This window comes from Ambystoma mexicanum, chromosome 4p, assembly GCF_040938575.1.
Source record: "Ambystoma mexicanum isolate Mex_15411 chromosome 4p, UKY_AmexF1_1, whole genome shotgun sequence".
Taxonomy (NCBI): Eukaryota; Metazoa; Chordata; class Amphibia; order Caudata; family Ambystomatidae; genus Ambystoma; species Ambystoma mexicanum.
This window is the reverse complement of record NC_090927.1, coordinates 911,085,266-911,103,560: the sequence shown is the minus strand read 5'-3', so window position 1 is coordinate 911,103,560 and position 18,295 is coordinate 911,085,266. Positions and strand designations below refer to the sequence as shown.

Here is an 18,295-nt window from a genome sequence, read left to right as displayed (position 1 = left end):
GACACGGTGAGCGTCACGTTGCAAGCTGCAAAGTAACGCGAAGCGTGTTGTCTTTCTCGGGTGTGGTTTAAATAGCCCCAACAAAATAGTCCAGGTAAAGTAGTCCCTAGGCTGCCACACCCAAAACACTAGAACGCATAGATTGGTTCTTAGGAACCAAGCTATGTGGATGCCTCCATGTTGGCTGACAATACAATAAAGTAGTTCCCAAGCACATTGTTTTTCATGGTGTATGAACTTGGCGCCATAGGCGCCAGGACTGGCCCCATGAGGGCTTTTGAAGAGGAAGCCAGGCTCTAGAGGCCCGAATCCTGACTCCACCTAGCCAATGGGTTTGCCAGAGGGGGTTTTGGGCGAGGGTCGTGACAGCACTCCCCCCTAAGGCCCCTCCCATGGTGTTCCTTCTGTCTGGCCCAGGTTTGGTTGGGAAGTTCCGATGGAATTTCCTGATTAGACGTGGTGCGTGGATATTCTCACTGGGCTCCCAGGATCTATCTTGTGGTCCAAATCCTTTCCAATCGACGAGATAATATAGCTTGGTCGTAGAGTATTTAGAGTGCAAGATATCTTTGCCTTTGAATTCTGGTTCTCCGTCAACAAGTATGGGCTTAGGTGGTGTCCCAATCCGTGTGCCGGGTTGCATTGGTTTCAGGAGGGACACATGGAAAACCGGGTGGATGTGTAGATTAGGTGGTAAATCCAGTTTCACGGCTTCTGGGTTGATAATTGCCTTAATGGTATAGGGTCCTAAGAATCTGGGATGAAAGGTCCGGGTTCCCTTGATGGGTACGAATTTGGCGGCTAACCAAACTTTGTTTCCTACTTGATAATCAGGGGCCTTTTTCCGGTGTTGGTCGGCAAATCTCTTTTGTTTTTCTTTGGTATGAATAAGGTGTTCCTTTGCCCTTTTGAAAGCCTGAGTAATGGTTGTGTGTAGAGTCTTTACTGCTGGCATTTCCAAGCTGGCTGGGCGGTCTAGTTCAGAGGTACGTGGATGTCTGCCATAAAGGGTGTAGAAGGGCGTTTGTCCTGTGCTTGAATGCAAAGAATTTATATGCATATTTGGCTATCCATAGCAGGTCTTTCCAATTCCTTTGTTTGTGGTGCAGCATGCACCGTAGATATTGCTCGAGTGTCTGATTGGTTCTCTCGGTGTGGCCGTCCGTTTGGGGATGGTGACTGGTAGATAGCTGAACGTCGATCTGTGCCATTGCACAGCATTTTTTCCAGAAGTTTGAAACAAACTGGCTGCCTCGATCAGAGACCAGAACCGAAGGGAAGCCATGTAGCTTAACCACGCCCTCCAGGAACACTTTTGCTAAAGTGGCTGTGTCTGGGAGGACTTTGAGAGGAATAAAATGGGCCATCTTCGAGAATAAGTCCACAACTACAAGGATGGTGTTGAACCCTTGGCTTGGAGGTAGATCAGTGATGAGGTCAAGGGAAAGAGTGTGCCATGGAACTGGAGGAATGTCCAATGGTTGTAGGAGACCAGATGGTTTTTGTTTATGTGAATTATTTTGTGCGCAGACACCGCAGGACTGAATATACTGAATTATGTCCTTACGCCAGGTAGGCCACAAAAAGTTCTCTTTCACCTTAGCTAGGGTTTTGGCGATCCCAGGATGCCCTTTGATCAGTGAATCGTGATAATTTGAAATAATATGCTGTTGTAATTCCTTCTTGGGTACATTTAGGCAATCCCTAAAAAAGGGTAGGTGGTCCTTGATGCTATATTGTTCTCCTTGAGTTTGCCATGCGAGGTAGGCATCAGGATTCATTGTCCATAGGGATTTCTTTTTGTAGTTCTGCTTGTGTTAAAGCTGTCGTGATACCCAAGAGTTTGTCTTCAGGTATAATAGGTACTGGGTCTGGAGTTGTATATACTATTTAATCTATGCCCATGCGAGATAAGGCATCCGCCTTTCCGTTTCTGACTCCTGGTCGAAATGTGATTACATAATCATAATCATATTCGGCAAAGAAAAGGGCCTACCGTAATTGGCGCGAGGACTGGGCCTTGGCTGTTTTGAGATATTGCAGGTTTCGGTGGTCTGTGATGACTGTAATGGTGTGTCTGGCCCCCAGAAGTTAGTGCCTCCAGGCTTTAAAGGTGGATTTGATAGCCAGGAGTTCCTTGTCCGTTATGGCATAATTAATCTCTGGAGGTGAGAACTTTTTCGACCAGAAGGCCACAGGATGTAGCTGGCCAGTTTCCGGGTCTCTCTGTGAAAGGACAGCCCCCATTGCGAGACTGGATGCATCAGTTTCAATGACATAAGGGTGGTCTGGACGAGGATGTCGCAGGATTGGAGCGGAGGTAAACCTTTGTTTAAGTTCCTGAAAGGCTTCTTCTGCTTCTTCGGTCCAAGCAAACTTTTTATTGTTTTTTCGTAATAGTACTGTGATTGGGTGCACAACCTGAGAGACGTCTGGGATGAACCGCTGGTAGAAGTTTGCAAAGCCCAGCATGCTTTGTACCCCTTTCAGAGACATCCGTGAAGGCCATTTCAGAATGGCATCTACCTTGTGCACGTCCATTCTGATGCCTCCTGGAGTAAGGATAAAACCAAGAAATTCTATTTCGGTGACGTGAAAAAAGCATTTTTCAAGCTTTGCAAACAAGTGATGTTGACGGAGCTTGGTGAGGCCTGAACAAACGTGCCTGACATGATTGTGTTCTGAGGCTGAGTATACTAGGGTGTCATCTATGTACACTATGGCGCACACATCAATTAACTCCCTTAAAACGTCATTCATGAAATATTGGAATGCCGCAGGAGCGTTGCATACCCCGAAGGGCATGACTTGATATTCAAACAAGCCGTACTTAGTACGGAAGGCGGTTTTCCATTCATCTCCTTTTCTGACTCGGACCAGGTGGTACGCTCCTCGAAGGTCCAATTTGGTATAAATCTGGGCATCTTTAACTTGGTCTAGCATCTCAGAGATAAGTGGCAAGGGGTAGCGGTTCTTCACGGTGATCTGGTTCAATGCGCGGTAGTCAATACAGGTTCTCAAGTCTTCTTCCTTTTTTCGGTACGAAGAACAAATGACTGGCTGCGGGGGACTTCGAAGGACGGATAAATCCGTTTGCAAGGTACTGGTATAAATGGGCTTTCAAATGAAGGTTTTCTGGTTCTGTGAGAGCGTAGATCCTGCCGCAAGGGATTTGTGCACCAGGAACAAGGTCGATCTGATAGTCATAGGGCCTGTGCGGCGGCAATGTATTGGCTTGGTCCTTTCGGAAAACATCCTGGAAATCATGGTATTCACTTGGCAAGGTATTAGTTGCTCCCAGGGTTGATACTGTCGCTCCGGGAGGCATGGGGATACAGACGTCGGGTTTCTCCTCTTGGTAGTAGCAGGCAGGGGAGCAGTCATCGGGGAAGGTTAATTTTCGTGTCCGCCAGTCTATCAAAGGGTTGTGAGCAACCAACCATGGCATCCCTAGTATTAGCATGAACTGAGGTGCCTTGATGAGATCGAATGAAATAGACTCCCGATGTCCGTCCTGGCCAAGCAAGGTTACCCTGGCTGTGCACTGGGTTACTGCTCCGGAAAAGATTTCTGTCCCATCCACGGTGGTAAACTTGTCCATAGTTGGCTTAGAACACAAAGGAATCTCTGCTGCCAGTTCTTGATCAATATAATTTCCAACTGCTCCGCTATCGATGTATGCTTCAACGGCATGCATTCTTGACGACTGTTGGTGGTTAATTAAGATCACTGGCATTGCAAAGTGCGAGGTCCGCAACTCTTTCTTCTCACTCGACAAACTGACCTCTACGTTTGTCGAGCTTGGTAGTTTTCTGATTCCTTAGCTTCATCCTTCTCTGTGGCCCCGATTGTTCTTCTTGGGGGTTTTACTGGACAGTCCTTCAGGAAATGTCCTGGTTTCCCACAATACAAACAAAGCTGTTGTTGTCTTCTTTTGTCCCGCTCTTGTTTTGTTAATGGAGGCTGTATCCCTCCAATCTGCATGGGTTCTACAGCATTTTCCGGTAGACGGGGTGTGTTTTCCCTTGGTCGAACATACACGGTCTGAGGGTCTGTCTTAGACCAATCTGCCTTTCGGTCCTGCAACCGGTGGTCTAGCTGCACAACCAGATTTATGAATTCTGCATAGTCTCTGGGTGGATCAACCACCTGGGCTAAGACGTCCTTTAATTCGCCTTGTAAGCTTCAATGGAATAACGTGGTTATTTTGTTTTCTGGCCACCTAGCTTCGGCAACCAGTCTGTTGAAGGTAGCAATGTTCTGATTCCCCTGTCGGAGGGACAAGAGTTCATTGTCTACTGCTTGTTCCTGGGTATGACGAGCAAAATGTTTTTCCATTTCTATCTGGAACCCCCCAAAGTCATGTAATAGAGGATCTTCATGGGTTACCAACGGCACCGACCAATCTGCTGCACTACCACTCAAGTGTGATAAGACAAAAGCTACCCGAGCTTGGTCATTTGGAAATGCTCCAGGCCTACAAAGAAAAGGAAGGCAGCACTGATTGATGAATGCCGCATACTTCCGTGGGTCGCCTGAGAACCTTTCTGGCGGTGCCAGGGGCACTGTTCCAGGTAACGTGATCTGTACCGGAGAGGGTGATATGGCAGGGTTTTGCATCGTTGGATTGCTTCCAGGTAGAGGCGTCTGTCCTGCCTGTAATTGCAGGTATTGCCTGATAATCTCTTCAGTGCGTTCTTTGGTCACAATTAGGTCTCTCCGGAGGGCATAAGTCTCTTGTTGGGCAGAATGAACCTCAGCACGAAGCTCTCCTAATAACTGGGCCAATTGGTCCATTTCTGATGTCTCCATGGCACCCAGGTGGATTTGTTATGGTAGGCTTTGCGTTCTGTTACGCTCACCTGGTATCCACAGGGAAGCCACCCAGCCGGGTTACTCGCTGGTATGCTTCTCAGCTTTGCCCTGATGTGGTCTGCGGGGAAGGTTCTGCCTTGTGGTAGAATTAGACGTGCTCTCCATCCTGCCTTCTTTGCAGGGGCGCGTTGTCTTTCATGGGCGAGTGCAGTCAAGTTACTTCACTGACGCCGGCCCGTTTGATATTGTTCAGGTAGGTCTTATTGCTGTTCTTTAGTTTTGTTGCTATCCTGCATGCCTTTCTTTGTTTAAAATGTCTCTTTTTTCTCCCTTAGGTATGCAGAGCTTCCACGCGTCGAACTGGCTATGTTGAGCCCGCTGGTAAATGATGGCGCATTAAGAGCGCTATGAAGCAGTAAGTAAGCGCTATGCGCAGCGCTGCAAAGTCTTGCCTTCGCTAACCTGTGTTTTCCTACCTTGTAGGTCAAAATAGTCCAGGTAAAGTAGTCCCTAGGCTACCACACCCAAAATACTAGGCCGCATAGCTTGGTTTTTAGGAACCAAGCTATGTGGATGCCTCCATGTTGGCTGACAATACAATAAAGTAGTTCCCAAGCACATTGTTGTTCATGGTGTATGAGCATGGCGCCATAGATGCCAGGACTGGCCCCATGAGGGCTTTTGAAGAGGATGCCAGACTCTAGAGGCCCCAGTCCTGACTCCACCTGGCCAATGGGTTTGCCAGAGGGGGGTTTGGGTGAGGGTCGTGACAGCCAGTCTCATATCCATCTGGGACTCCAGTGCATCAAGGGATGTCCGGTTGTGTTCGACCCCACCCAGCCGTTCCTCTAGCTTGTCAATTCTATTCATTATTTTATCTATTTTGGCCCCAATGTCAGCTCTTATGCTCTTCATTTAATTTAGAAGGGCCGCAACGTCGACTTTTGTCACGGCTGCTTCGGTGCTGGATGCCGCCATTGTCACAGTTGGGGTGCGAGCTATCTCTTAGTTGGGTGGGCTCGATGAATTCTTGGCAAGCTTATGGCGTCTGTCCATGTGCTAGTTGCGTTGGGATTGATATCCGGAAGTTTGTTTTATCTCGCTTGCTGTGTGTGGTGCCTTCTGTGTAGTCCTCCGATGTGGATCAAGTTTGTTCTGCTCGTCGTCGAATTACAGGAGTGAGTCTGTTTGTATCAAGTTGCAGGACTCCGGACCTTTCTGGATCAGTACTCGTTATTATAAGTGGGCATGTCTTGGTGGGCTGAGCAGCGAGGTCCGAGCTGTAGAAGCGTCAAATGGAAGGGGGAAAGATCCTTGTGTTTTCAGTGTGGGGTCTCCTTTGTTTAGTTCTGTGCCGCTACCAGGCTGTGACCAATGAAGGGTCTGTACGCAAGGTTCCGCTCCCTCTGATATAGAGGTGTCCTAGGTTTCAGAGGAGGGCACACACCCCAAAATTGGGGGCCCAGCCCTCCGATTGTCGACTTTGGTTGCACACCTCTATTCCGCAAATGAGGCTCCACCCAGGTCTGTGCATGGTCTGGTGTTTACTGGAACCTTCTGCAGAGTTAGGTCAGGGTCGCCTCTAGTATTAATCTGTTTCCTTTGCGTTGTGCACTTGCCCAAGATTAGCAGGTGGAGGAGGTCAGGTACTGTATGGCTGGGGGAGCAGGGTTTCACTGCCTCTAATGTTGTGTAGATTCACAGGCCAGTGGCTTCAGTGTGATTCCAGGATTCCTTGGACGGGGGTTCTGACCGTCCACTTGGTAGGTAGTATTGTGACGGTTTTGCATTTGTCCACCTTTGGGGTGCAGGAGAGGGGTCCTCCGGTGCGCTTCTCAGTAGACTGTAGGTTTCAGAGGAGGGCACTTGCCCCAAGATCGGGGGCCCAACCCTCTGATTATCCTAGCTTTGATTGCACCCCTCTTTTTCTGGAACCGGGGCTCCACCAGGGTCTGTGTTAGGCTGAGTGCTTGTTAGGGCCCTTTGCGGGGTTAGATTGGGGTCACCTCCAGTGATGGCCCGTTCCTTTTGCGTTATGTTATAGCACCAGCTTAGCAGGGAGGGGCAGTCAGCTAGGGTGCAACTGGAGGCGTGGGGCTTCGGTGACTCCAATGTTATGAGGGCTCGCGGGTGTGTGACTTCTGAGTGATTCCAGGATTTCCCTGGTGAGGGTCCAGACCCTGCGTGTATTGTTTGGTGGGATCTCAGGCCTGTGTTACCTCGCCTTTGGGGTACTGGGGTGTAGTCCTTCGGTGCAGTCTTCCCTAGTCTTACCACCTCCGGGGTGGTGCTGGGTAATGTTGTACTGTGTGTGTCCGGGGTCTACTGGGGGCTGGTAGGCCTCTAGCCCTGTGCATGCTGCCTGCTGTTGTGCGTGTTTCTCTTGACAGGTGGTATGCTATGCAGAATTCAGGGCACAACGTTCCATTATGGGCTTTTTTATCTTGCGTGTGCGAGTTGGTGGGCCACGTGTCTATAGCCTGCAGTGTAGAGGGGCCCTGAAATTGCCTTCAATAGACTGTGCACACGGAGCTGAAATGATTATGTTGGCACGTCAGCCCCAGCAGCCCATTTCAATATTTGTGTCTGTCTCTGGGAATCAAGGGGCGACGTGCTATGGGCAGTGTTTCGGATCTCCCACGTTCCGTCTCACGGGTCTCAGGGCAATCCGCGCACACCTTCACTGGAGCTCTGGTTCCCCGGGGTACTTACAACACGCGTGCACTCAGGGTCACCTGGTTATGGGTCGTCTCCTCCAGCACACGTCTCTGGGAGGTGTCTGATGGCCCCATTAATTTCTGTTCTGCACGGTGAAGTCCCTCACGTTTCGGGCTGCCTTCTCGTGCTTTTGCTTTCTCCGCGAGGCTCCATCTCTGGCAAGGGGGTGGGAGGTGGTTCTCAGCGTCGTGTTTAGGTGTGAAAACTGTACCAATTTTTGACAGACTTTTTCCTCCTTGGAGGGGGCACGTTCACTAGGCACACCAGCACCTTTATTTTGCGGGGGGAGTCCACAAGTGGGGGCTCAAGACACTTGTGGGGCCGGAGTACACGGAGCTCACACAGCAGCTGAGCTCATCCGTGCGCCCCCTGGTGGCTGTAAGGAAGCCTTGTTTAACTAGCAAATATACTTGGAGGTCCCACCTTTATTTCTTGTAAAACGCATGATCTTGCGTTTTCTTAAGCTAATCAATAAATCATTGTCAGATATGTATGCCCATTTTCTGCTTAAATATCTATACGACCTATAGGAGTATGATCCATCACCAAAACATCATCCACAAATGCTAGCCATGCTATTTGGGTTGTACTCAATCCTGGAGGTGAATTCTTGAAATTTTACAGTAATTTGTTAAGAGAAGCCATGCAAAGATTGAATAAACAAGGTGCGAGAAAGCAAACTTGCCTAAGACCACTCTCTTTACGAAGCTCTTTGCTGAAACAACCTTCTGTATATTATCTAATGCAGACAAATTCTATCGGAATGTTAAAGAATCTATAACTTAAGCATGGTGCAAATGTGTACTTGCCTCTAGTCACTGGCTAGTCATAAATGACTCTCGGCGAGTAAGAACTTGTGTACTGTGTGTATGTGTCGAATTGAGGTAGCAAGTGACTTTTTACGGTTGGCTAGTAGTTTGCAACTTGACATTTGTACCCCTGACTTTCCCCAAGTCATTCCCCAAGATTTTAGTTTGGCCCAGAGTGAATTGCAGTTGACTCTATTGACGGCCACCATAAAGTCAAGGTAGGCCACTTACACAAGGTTGTTTGGTGGATACAAAGCCCTGGTGCTTATACAGTTAAGCTAAACACATTTAGACTTGTACCCATACATTTTCTTACACCTTTTTGCAACAAGTGTATTATGCCCGATGCTGTAACACAATCCATAAATTCCCTTATGAGCACCACAGAAAAGGTGTTACTGGTTACATCTAGAAGTGCTATAGGACAGTAATTATCAGGTTCTTCCCTAGCACCTTGTTTATAGATTGGAACATTGTTTTATTTCTTCCAAGTACAGGCAATAGTTGACTCTCGAATAGCATTGTCATATATTAATGACAAATGACAAAATATTATCCCATATATCATGAGATGCTTTTAGTTGTAGGTTTGATAGGCCATCAGGACCAGGCGCTTTTGAATTTTTCAACTTTCTTATGACATCTGATATGCCATCTGCAGAGAAGTCAAACATTGAGATATTAGGTACGGCCTGCACTATGACACTAATTTCTTCAGTGATATGTGGGGTCGACACAGAATTTGAAATAATAACTACTTGTGCTTTTGGTGGCATTGTTCCAACCCATCTAACTTAATTCCAGATGTTTTAGTGTCTCGAGTTTTTTGGTACCTCCAGCATTCTTTGCCACCGTTTGCTAAGGCTGACTTTCTTACAGAAAGTTAACCATTTCTTATATGTGTGTTTAAGATGAGGTTTACATTTGTTCTATACAAATGGGAAATAGCTATCCTCTTACTTAGACATCTTAAGTCACAATGTAATGCTTCTGTGTGGTCCTGATTGATTTAATCATATGTGTGTACTGTTTTTTACATTTAAAGCCATAGGTATATAATCAGCACACAGAGTTAAACTCTGGGACTAAGACTTAATTGTTTCTGAAGAGATTTTAGGTTTTAACCACTGAACTGTAACCTGACCTGAGCATCATTAAGATGTACAAATAGGGAGTTCTCTCAACCAAATCAGTCATGCGTCTTATGTTCTTTTAAGAACAAATAATGTGACTTTTCCCCTATTGATTTCTGTGCCTTACGACTGTCCCAAAAGGAGTGGTTTAATGATTTTTCCGTCAAAATAAAGGCTTGCAAAAAGTGATCACTAGCTACAGACTCTTTGATCAACAGTTGATACATCAAAACATATAAAGAAGCCTAAGGAATACCTAACCTATCGCAGATCTCGTTAAGCCATTTGTACCAGACTGCAAGCATGGGCTATCTTGATCAAGACGTCAATTCAACATAATCAGGCTCCAACCGTGTAATTGCAGCTGTCACAATGTGAAGATAGTACATCCATAGAAGCCACCAAAATAAGCCAAGTCCTCTTAATATGTCCCAAACTAATTTGACTGAATGTGACTGAAAAATAGGCAGTGAGATGGAGGCAGGTACAGAAGGAGGGCACCAGATAGCAGGTAAAAGAGGAGAGAGTTACTGAGGCAGCAGGCACACTGGGGTACGTAGGTGACGAGCATTGTAACCCCAGCACAGAAAGGGGAAAATGAAGACAGGAGGTGAGGGGCACTATGGGGCCAGGAAGGGAGAGAGAGGGAAAAGGAGGAAGGGAGAGAGGGAAAAGGAGGTGTAGAAGTGCTGTGCAGTGGACAGTGGAGAAAAGAGGTAGAAGATGTATCAATAAGGCCATCTATATATATAAAACAATGTTGTGTTTTTTTGTGGTTTTGTATGTGGCGTTCTTGGGGACATAACTCCTCATGAATGGTGAGGCCTGGCGTCATGAATGTTGCATGGAATAGTCTTTATTTCATTGGCAAAATAATCCATCTATTTCTGGCTCAATAGGTCATCCCGTTCCCGAGATAATCAATCTTTTTGGTTTTTCAGCATTGGTTTTCTTCTTTACGTTTTGTGGTGTTACACCGCCATCTACAGGTGATTTGTAGAAAGTGCTCATCATCGCTCATCGAAGCTGAAACATGATCAAAATTCTGAAGAAGGTAAATCTCAAGGACATGAAGCTGATAGAATTCAACATGCATTGAAACAGAACAATGAAAGTGCTGAAGAACCTGAAGCAAGACTTACTAATCAGAGTATTTGTGCAGCTAAAAAACAAAGCAACAAAACTGCTGAAGAAACTGAACCACCACTTGCTGTTACGAAGGAATGAAACTGCTGAAGAAATTCAAGCGAAACTTACTGATCTGAGAATTTGTGCTGCTAAAAAACAATGCAATAAAACTGCTGAAGAAACTGAAGTAAGGCTTACCAATCAGAGATTTAAAAATCTGAGAAATGAAATCCCGGGCGAAGCCGGGTAGTTGAGCTAGTTATTACATATTTTTAACTGTGGAGACAGTTACAACAAAGAATACATTCCAATTACATGTGCATAGTTTGGGCTTCTGTATGTCCAGGTTTAGGGTAATTAATGCAGCTGGGTGAGGGTACCAGCCCTGAAGTGGAGAAAATGAAAATGAAAAAAAAAAACATTATTTTTAAATGCACTTGATTGTGTTTACATTTTTTCTAAAGGTGCCAAATGCTGACAGTTAAGGACCTCACAAAAGATGGGGCCTGCATCCCATCATTGTGAAAGATAATGGGAGAAACATCTTATCTCAAAATTCAAAACATTTCCTCAAAAGCCGACACCTCAGGGCATTCTGCTTTACCTAACTTTTTGATCGCTGAACAAACAGCAAGAAGCAAATTGGTGTAGCAGCAGGTGATAAAAGTATAATTGTGGTGGCTGATGGCAAGTCAAATAAAAAGCATAACTTGCATCCGTCTCTAATATTAATATATGTTCAACTCAGCCGGTGACAGAAAAGGCACTTCCTTTGATCACCCTGGGCACTTCCTTTGATCAATCTGGGTGAAGGGTCTCATAAACGTGGCATAGACTAGACCTGATTGCAGAATCATATCAATAACCACATTCTGGAAATGTCGGGTACAGAAATCATGAAACAAGCTGCCCACCATGAAACTACATTTCACCAACATGCAAAGCAATAACAGCTCATCAGATGCTAGGATTCAGACCTGCGAACCGCAGGAGAGCAGCATGCAACCCGTTTCCGTAGAGACGCAACCCACCGGGCAATTTTGCCAGTGGAGCAAATGTGATTTGAAATACCGGGTTGCACCTCAATGCTGGTTAGAGTCGCCCTGTCTCTCGGTGACAGGACGGTATATACTGATATCTTGTAAGATAACTCAGCGGGTTGAGGGCCTCAAGATAGCTCAGTGGGTTGAGGGTATCTCAATTTCCTGGGATAGGTTGGAATCGCAGTAGGGACATTTCAGCCTTTCACGTTGCATTCTTTTCTGGACATTTGTAAAGCTACCTTACACACCAAAGTTGGGTATCATTAAAATCCAGCTACGCACTAGTACAAAACGTGATCCCAAATGAGTGCTTGTGTAGAGATGCACATTTGACGCAACTAACAATGCACAAACCCCTTAATAAGATCCCCCAGGATGTACAATTCACCCCACATCAGCCCACCCTTACCCCTCCACCTGTGCTTTTTCCCTTTTCCCGTACCACAGAGTCCTGAAGTTCAGCACTAAAAAAGCAGTTATGTTATATCCACATATATGTGTTTTTATTGCCTAACCATACTTTGGGAGAAGTGGCTATCCATGATAATTTGATAAATAGAATCCTGTCTGCCCCCAATTGAATTGCATTGAAATTATGTAGTAAAGTTTAATTTCATTAACTAGCTGTGCAGCCACTTTATAATACTCCAACCCGCATAACTTCATGGTATTAAATTTGAATCACCAATTTCCTTTATACATTTTCAATTTTAATGTAATTTCTACTTTCAAAATGTATTTATTTTCTAAAAACAAATCACTGCTTACCAATATCTTGATTGCAGGCCAAAGAGGGGTCGCTCCCCCCTCTTTTACCCAAACACCCACTAAAGGTTCTGTACAGCAGCATAGAAAAACAGGGGGCATTTGCAACTGGTTTTCCAACCACCATTTTGTAGAAATTTAATCTAATGGGTTCTGCCAAATAGAAGAAGATATGCTTGGCAGAATTAATTTAATCCTGTGTTGTAGATCTCTTCTCTTTCTGTCTGGATTGTGTTGCCCACCGTGGCTTCATGCACCACTCTAGGCTATGATTTAGTTGTATGGTAAATGCAAGGACAAGGCATATGATGCCATAACAATTGCTTTGGACTATTACTGTCAGAACAATAGTTTAACCATGTTTTAAGGAAGATTGCACATACACAAAAATGCATTTGGGCACACGGTTAATAACTGGAACTGCTCTTGGACGCCCAGACACGGTCCCAATGCCCCACAAGTTCTAGGAAAACAATGAGGCAACACAAATGAAAGTGGACTTGTGTCCATTTCACCTACCTCCAAATCCTGGCCTCATGGTGAAATCATGGTCGTCTATTCTCAGGAGCTGTTCAGACTTGGTTAATGGGGATTTGGTGATGTCTGGACTGCGCTTGAGGATCGGGCTGCATGGAAGAAAGAGACACAGGTATTGATTGCAGCCTGGTGGTTAGATAGGTTAGATAGGTTAGAAGACAGAACTGAAGATTGAGAACTGATCAAAATCGATTATATAATCCACCACTGACAGTTTATAGGAAATTAGAGAAGTAATGTGGAGACAACCCCTGTATGGTAGCAGTGTGCGGTATAAATCAACATAACATAACATAATAAAGGGACACTTCCCTCTGCTGACTTTTCACATGGAAATATCATGTTTATTCTGAGCAAATGGGTTTTCACATGTTTGACAGGTACCATGTCATTTCATCGTGGGATGTTTTTTCGTGGGTTTTTTTACCACAAGTTTTTTTTACAAAAAACCCATCAAATTTTTTTACAATTATTTTTGGGGGGGGAACCTCCCAAACCCCCCATTCTCTTTAATTTTTTATCTAGTCCCAAAAACCCACAACACATATATATAATTTTCTAACCCCCCCCAAAAAATTAGATGGGTTTTTTCGTTAAAATATTCACGGTAAAAAACCCTGTGAAAAAACGTCCCGCAATGAAAGGACGTTGTACCATTTGACAAATACTCAAACGCTGGGGGTTTTGCCCTGAGCTAGTAAGGGTCATCCAGACTTTGACCGCTCGCTCTCTGTGCATAGAAAGATGCTGTAATTGAGCCGCACCTCACTGATGATCCCAAACAAGGAATGGAGGTTGTTGTTTGTTAGGCGGAAACCTGTGCAGTTCCAGCTGGGAACACTGCAAAAGATTAAGGACTACAGGCGTTTGACGGTGAACCCACTTGGTAGCAGTCTGTACCACACAGATTCACTCGGTAGCTGTGGCTGAGCAGTCAGACTTCCCTCAAGAAGAGTTGAGCAGTATGTGGAGTATACAAAATAGGGCAATTCTTCACAGCAAGACAAGTAAACACGCTACGAGGCTTAGTGTAAAGATATTAAGGTATTTATTTATAACAGAACATCTATGGAAAACACTAAGGCAAATCACGGCAAACAAATCAAACACAATTACTCTACAAAGTAGAAAAACGATCAATCCCCCTAGCAATATATCGACAACTCTAGGTTCTACCGGTACCACTTATTTTCAGACAGAGGTGTATACCTCAACCTAGATGACACTCGAAGATTAGTTAGGATGGGAGAGAAAAAGATAGGCATGTTATGAAATCAACACAGTTCAATCCTTCGCGGATAAAATGCAAGGCGGGAAGGCAAGAATCACAATAGATCATAAAGTTCAGAGGCCAGGCCCACTCGGAGAGAGGCAAGGCGCGATGTCCCAAAAGTCTCTAGCAAAGATGCATTCAAGTCTTATAGTAAATTGTTATCGGCAGGTTGAACCAGTTCAGAACAAAGAATGAGAAAAGCTTGGAGGCAACCCAACGGAACAGAGAGGATTAAGACACCTCACTCGAACCGATCGAAAGGGAAGCCAGGCGGACACGGTACCTTGTTGTGGAGGGCAGCTCCGGCGGGGGCAGTTGTTCCTGGTGGTGGATGCACGTCGGGTCTTTGCCAAGAGTAGAGATGATCTCGTCGTCGAAGAAAAGTGAAGTCCGGTGCACCACCAGGGAAGAGACCAGCCGTCACAAGGCACCACCTTTTGGTCGCGGTTTCAGGGTAGTGGCTATCCGGTTGCCGGGGTGCGCTGCACGGGCAATTCGACCACTGCTTCCTGAGGCGAATAAAAAGCAAAGGGGACTGGTTGTTCCCACCATTCAAGGGAAGAGAGCTCTCCAGCAGGGAGATCTCCTCTGTCGCCGGGAAGTGGTGAGTCGGTTCCTCAGGGCTCCACCGGAGGTGTCGTCGTGCAAGTCGGCTCAGCGTTACCCTCGTCGGATTCTTAGGTCCTGTGGCGACTTCTGAAGATCCAGTGCCAAAAGCCCTGCTTTTATGCAGAAAACCCCCATTCATTCAGCCTAGCTGTCAATCAACACATGCTAAGTGGTGAGCGGGAAGGCTCACCACTTGGGCCAATCACTCCAGAGTGTGACCGGAGTTGGCAAGGCAACTCGGTCCAGGGTGCCTAACCCCCTCCCACACCCCTGTGGTAACCCAGACAGAATGGCACCACTTTGGAGGGTCTCTGTACAGAGGCCCGCCAAAAGTGGAACAAAGGGCTCAACCTTTGGTTTAGGAGTCACAGAGACGAACACAGACGCCATTTTACAAGCCGAGTTCTGGCAGAAAATACCATCCGATAAACTTATTTAAGATAAGTAGACCGGGGGTACGTTTAGAGATTAACGAGAAAAAGTATTAATCTCCAACAATGGGACGAATCCCATAGGGTTATGTCCGGGGTCGAACATAACAAGTAGTTTCCACTGCCACCAGCCAAAACTCGACGAGGGGGGACGGGACAGTGCCCCCTCGAGTAACAGGTCCAGGAGTAATCGAATTACCCCTACTAGTACGTCCACAATAAGATGGTTTGTACTAGTCCTGTTAGTAAATTTAGGTCTAGTAAAGCCAATGGTGACTTTACATGCCCGGGGAGACAGTAGTCAGTCCCTGGGTATGGAGTCTATGGCGGAGGTCCGCTAGGACGCCCCAGTGTTACGGCACGTAGGGTGCGGTGCAACACACATATAAAAACATATGAGACCCTATGGAGTAAAAGACCCCATAGCCCATCGAACACATTGACATTTGAAGGAATTACACACATACATGTCCAAGAGTGGGAGAAAAAAGTCTCACTCTTGGCAGGATGGAAAAAAAACAAACTCCCGAAATCCAGCAAAGCTGCTGGGGGACTCACTAGGTTAGGAAATTCAGCCTAAACAGAGAATTGTCCCTAATACTCGCCCCCCCCCCCCAGACTAAGGGACAGGAGGATTTAATCCACTCCTGGATGAATCTCATACCTCTAGTCGATGACATACATCCTAGAGAGACCATCAGCATTTTGGTGGTGACATCCTGACCTGTGCTCAATGGTGAAATCAAACCCTTGCAGGCAGATCGACCATCTCAATAGTTTTGGGTTTTCCCCTTTCATTTGCATTAACCATCTCAAGGGTTGGTGGTCAGTCTGAATGACAAAAGTAGAACCATACAAGTACGGCCTAAACTTCTTCAGAGCCCACACGATAGCAAAGCACTCTCTTTCGATTGTTGCCCACCTTGTTTCAGGATCCTTCAGCTTGCGGCTGATGAAGCAAACGGGGTGCTCCCTACCTTTCCCATCCAGTTGACCGAGTATGGCACCTATTCCTACATTTGAAGCATCTGTCTGCACAATGAAGTGTTGGCGGTAATCAGGAGCTCTGAGTACTGGGGCTTGGCAAAGAGGTTTTCAGGTTTCCAAAAGCCTGATTGCATTCCTCGTTCCATCTAACCTTCTTAGGAAATTTCAGCGAGGAGATGACATTCAGTGGAGAAGCTATGGTCCCATAGTTCTCTATGAAATTCCTGTAATAGCCGGTGAGGCCTAGGAAGGCTCTCACCTGGGTTTGAGTAGACGGTGTTGTCCAATTTTGCACAGCTTCAATTTTACTGAGCAAAGGCCTTATTTCTCCGCCGCCTACCTAATGCCCAAGATAGACTACCTTACTCTATCCAATCTGGCATTTGCTCGCCTTTATGGTCAGATTGGTTCGTCCAAGAGCCTGCAAAACATCTCTCAGGTGGGTTACATGTTCTTCCCAGGAATTGCTGAACAATGCGATGTCATCCAAGTATGCCATGCAGAAGTCCTCCATCCCATTCAGAGCCTGGTTTACCATCCGTTGAAACGTAGCAGGTGCATTTTTCAATCCGAAAGGCATTACCTTAAACTGGTATAAGCCAACGGGGGTAGAAAATGCAGTTTTCTCCTTGGCATGGTCCGTCAGGGCTATTTGCCAATAGCCTGACGTCAAGTCAAATGTGCTGAGGAACTTGGCGGCGCCAAGTTTATCCACCAACTCATCTGTTCTTGGCAAAGGGTGGGCATCAGTCTTGGTGACTGCATTAAGAGCTCTATAATCCACGCAGAATCTAAGTTCTTTAGATCCGGCCTTTGGTACTAACACAACTGGGCTAGACCATGGACTTGTAGAGGGCTCTATTACCCCGAGATCAAGCATCTTGCTGACCTCACCTTTGATGTGGGTTCGTACGTTTTCTGACATGCGGTATCCTCTGCTTTTGACTGGCAGACAGTCACCAGTGAGTACGTCGTGCTGGCCCCAAGGGGTCAAGCCTGGTGAAAGCGAGAACAGAGAGGCAAACTGATTCAACATAGATTTGCACTCTTCTTGTTGCTCGGAAGTCAGATTGGAGGAGAGATTCACTCCTTCAATTTTTCCATCTAAAGGTAAGCCTCTGAGGAGATCCGGAAGAGCTTCACTCTCTTCTTCTCCCTCGGATGATGCTAGAAGCAACGCTCCTACATCAGGTCGTGAGACATACGCTTTAAGTCGGTTGGTGTGAAAGACTGTCGGAGCCTCCTTGGGATTGCCCAAGTCCACCAGATAGTTAACCTCTCCGAGTTTACCCACTACTCGAAAGGGTCCCATCCACTTATCTTACAAGGCCCTCTGCCTTGTTGGGATCATAACGAGAACGAGCTGGTCTTGAGCGAACTCAACCATGTTAGCCTTTTGATCGTGCCAGTGCTTGACCAATGCTTGTCCAGCTTTCAAGTTATCGCTTGCTTCCGTCATCATGTGTGACATTCTCCTCCGGAGACCTATCACGTAGTCAGTCACTCTGTCTGGCTTGGGGAAGGAGCACTCTCCAACCCCTCCTTAATCAGGGCCAATGGACCTCTGACGGGATGACCATAGAGTAGTTCGAAGGGCGAGTAACCTACGCTTTCCTGAGGGACTTCTCTATAAGCAAAGAGAAGGCATGGCAGTAGAAGGTCCCACTTACGCTTAAGGGGTTCCTCTAAAGCACCTATCATGCTCTTCATGGTTCGGTTCAACCGTTCTACCAACCCATTAGTTTGTGGGTGGTAAGCTGTTGAGAACTTGTAAGTAACTCCACAGGTTTTCCACATGGCTTTCATGTAGTGGGACATAAAGTTGGACCCCCTGTCAGAGATTACTTCCTTAGGAAACCCGACTCTAGTAAAAATACCAAGGAGGGCCTTAGCCACAGCCGGAGCTGTAACAGTCCTCATAGGAATTGCCTCAGGATACCTAGTAGCATGGTCTACTACAACAAGGATAAACCTGTTGCCTGAGGAGGTTGGAGGATCAAGGGGACCAACAATGTCAATCCCTACTCTCTCAAATGGGACTCCCACA

General features: G+C 46.2%; 1 protein-coding gene across 3 annotated transcripts in view; it reads right to left on the bottom strand.

Moving 5' to 3' along the window:
- LOC138453539 (gamma-aminobutyric acid receptor subunit rho-1) overlaps positions 1-18,295 on the bottom strand; it is a 720,362-nt gene that overhangs the window by 311,901 nt on the left and 390,166 nt on the right. For all 3 annotated transcript variants that reach the window (XM_069606507.1, XM_069606509.1, XM_069606508.1), the window contains one exon: positions 12,931-13,037. In XM_069606507.1, coding sequence (XP_069462608.1) covers positions 12,931-13,037 — 107 coding nt within the window. The remainder of the gene's footprint in view (positions 1-12,930; positions 13,038-18,295) is intronic.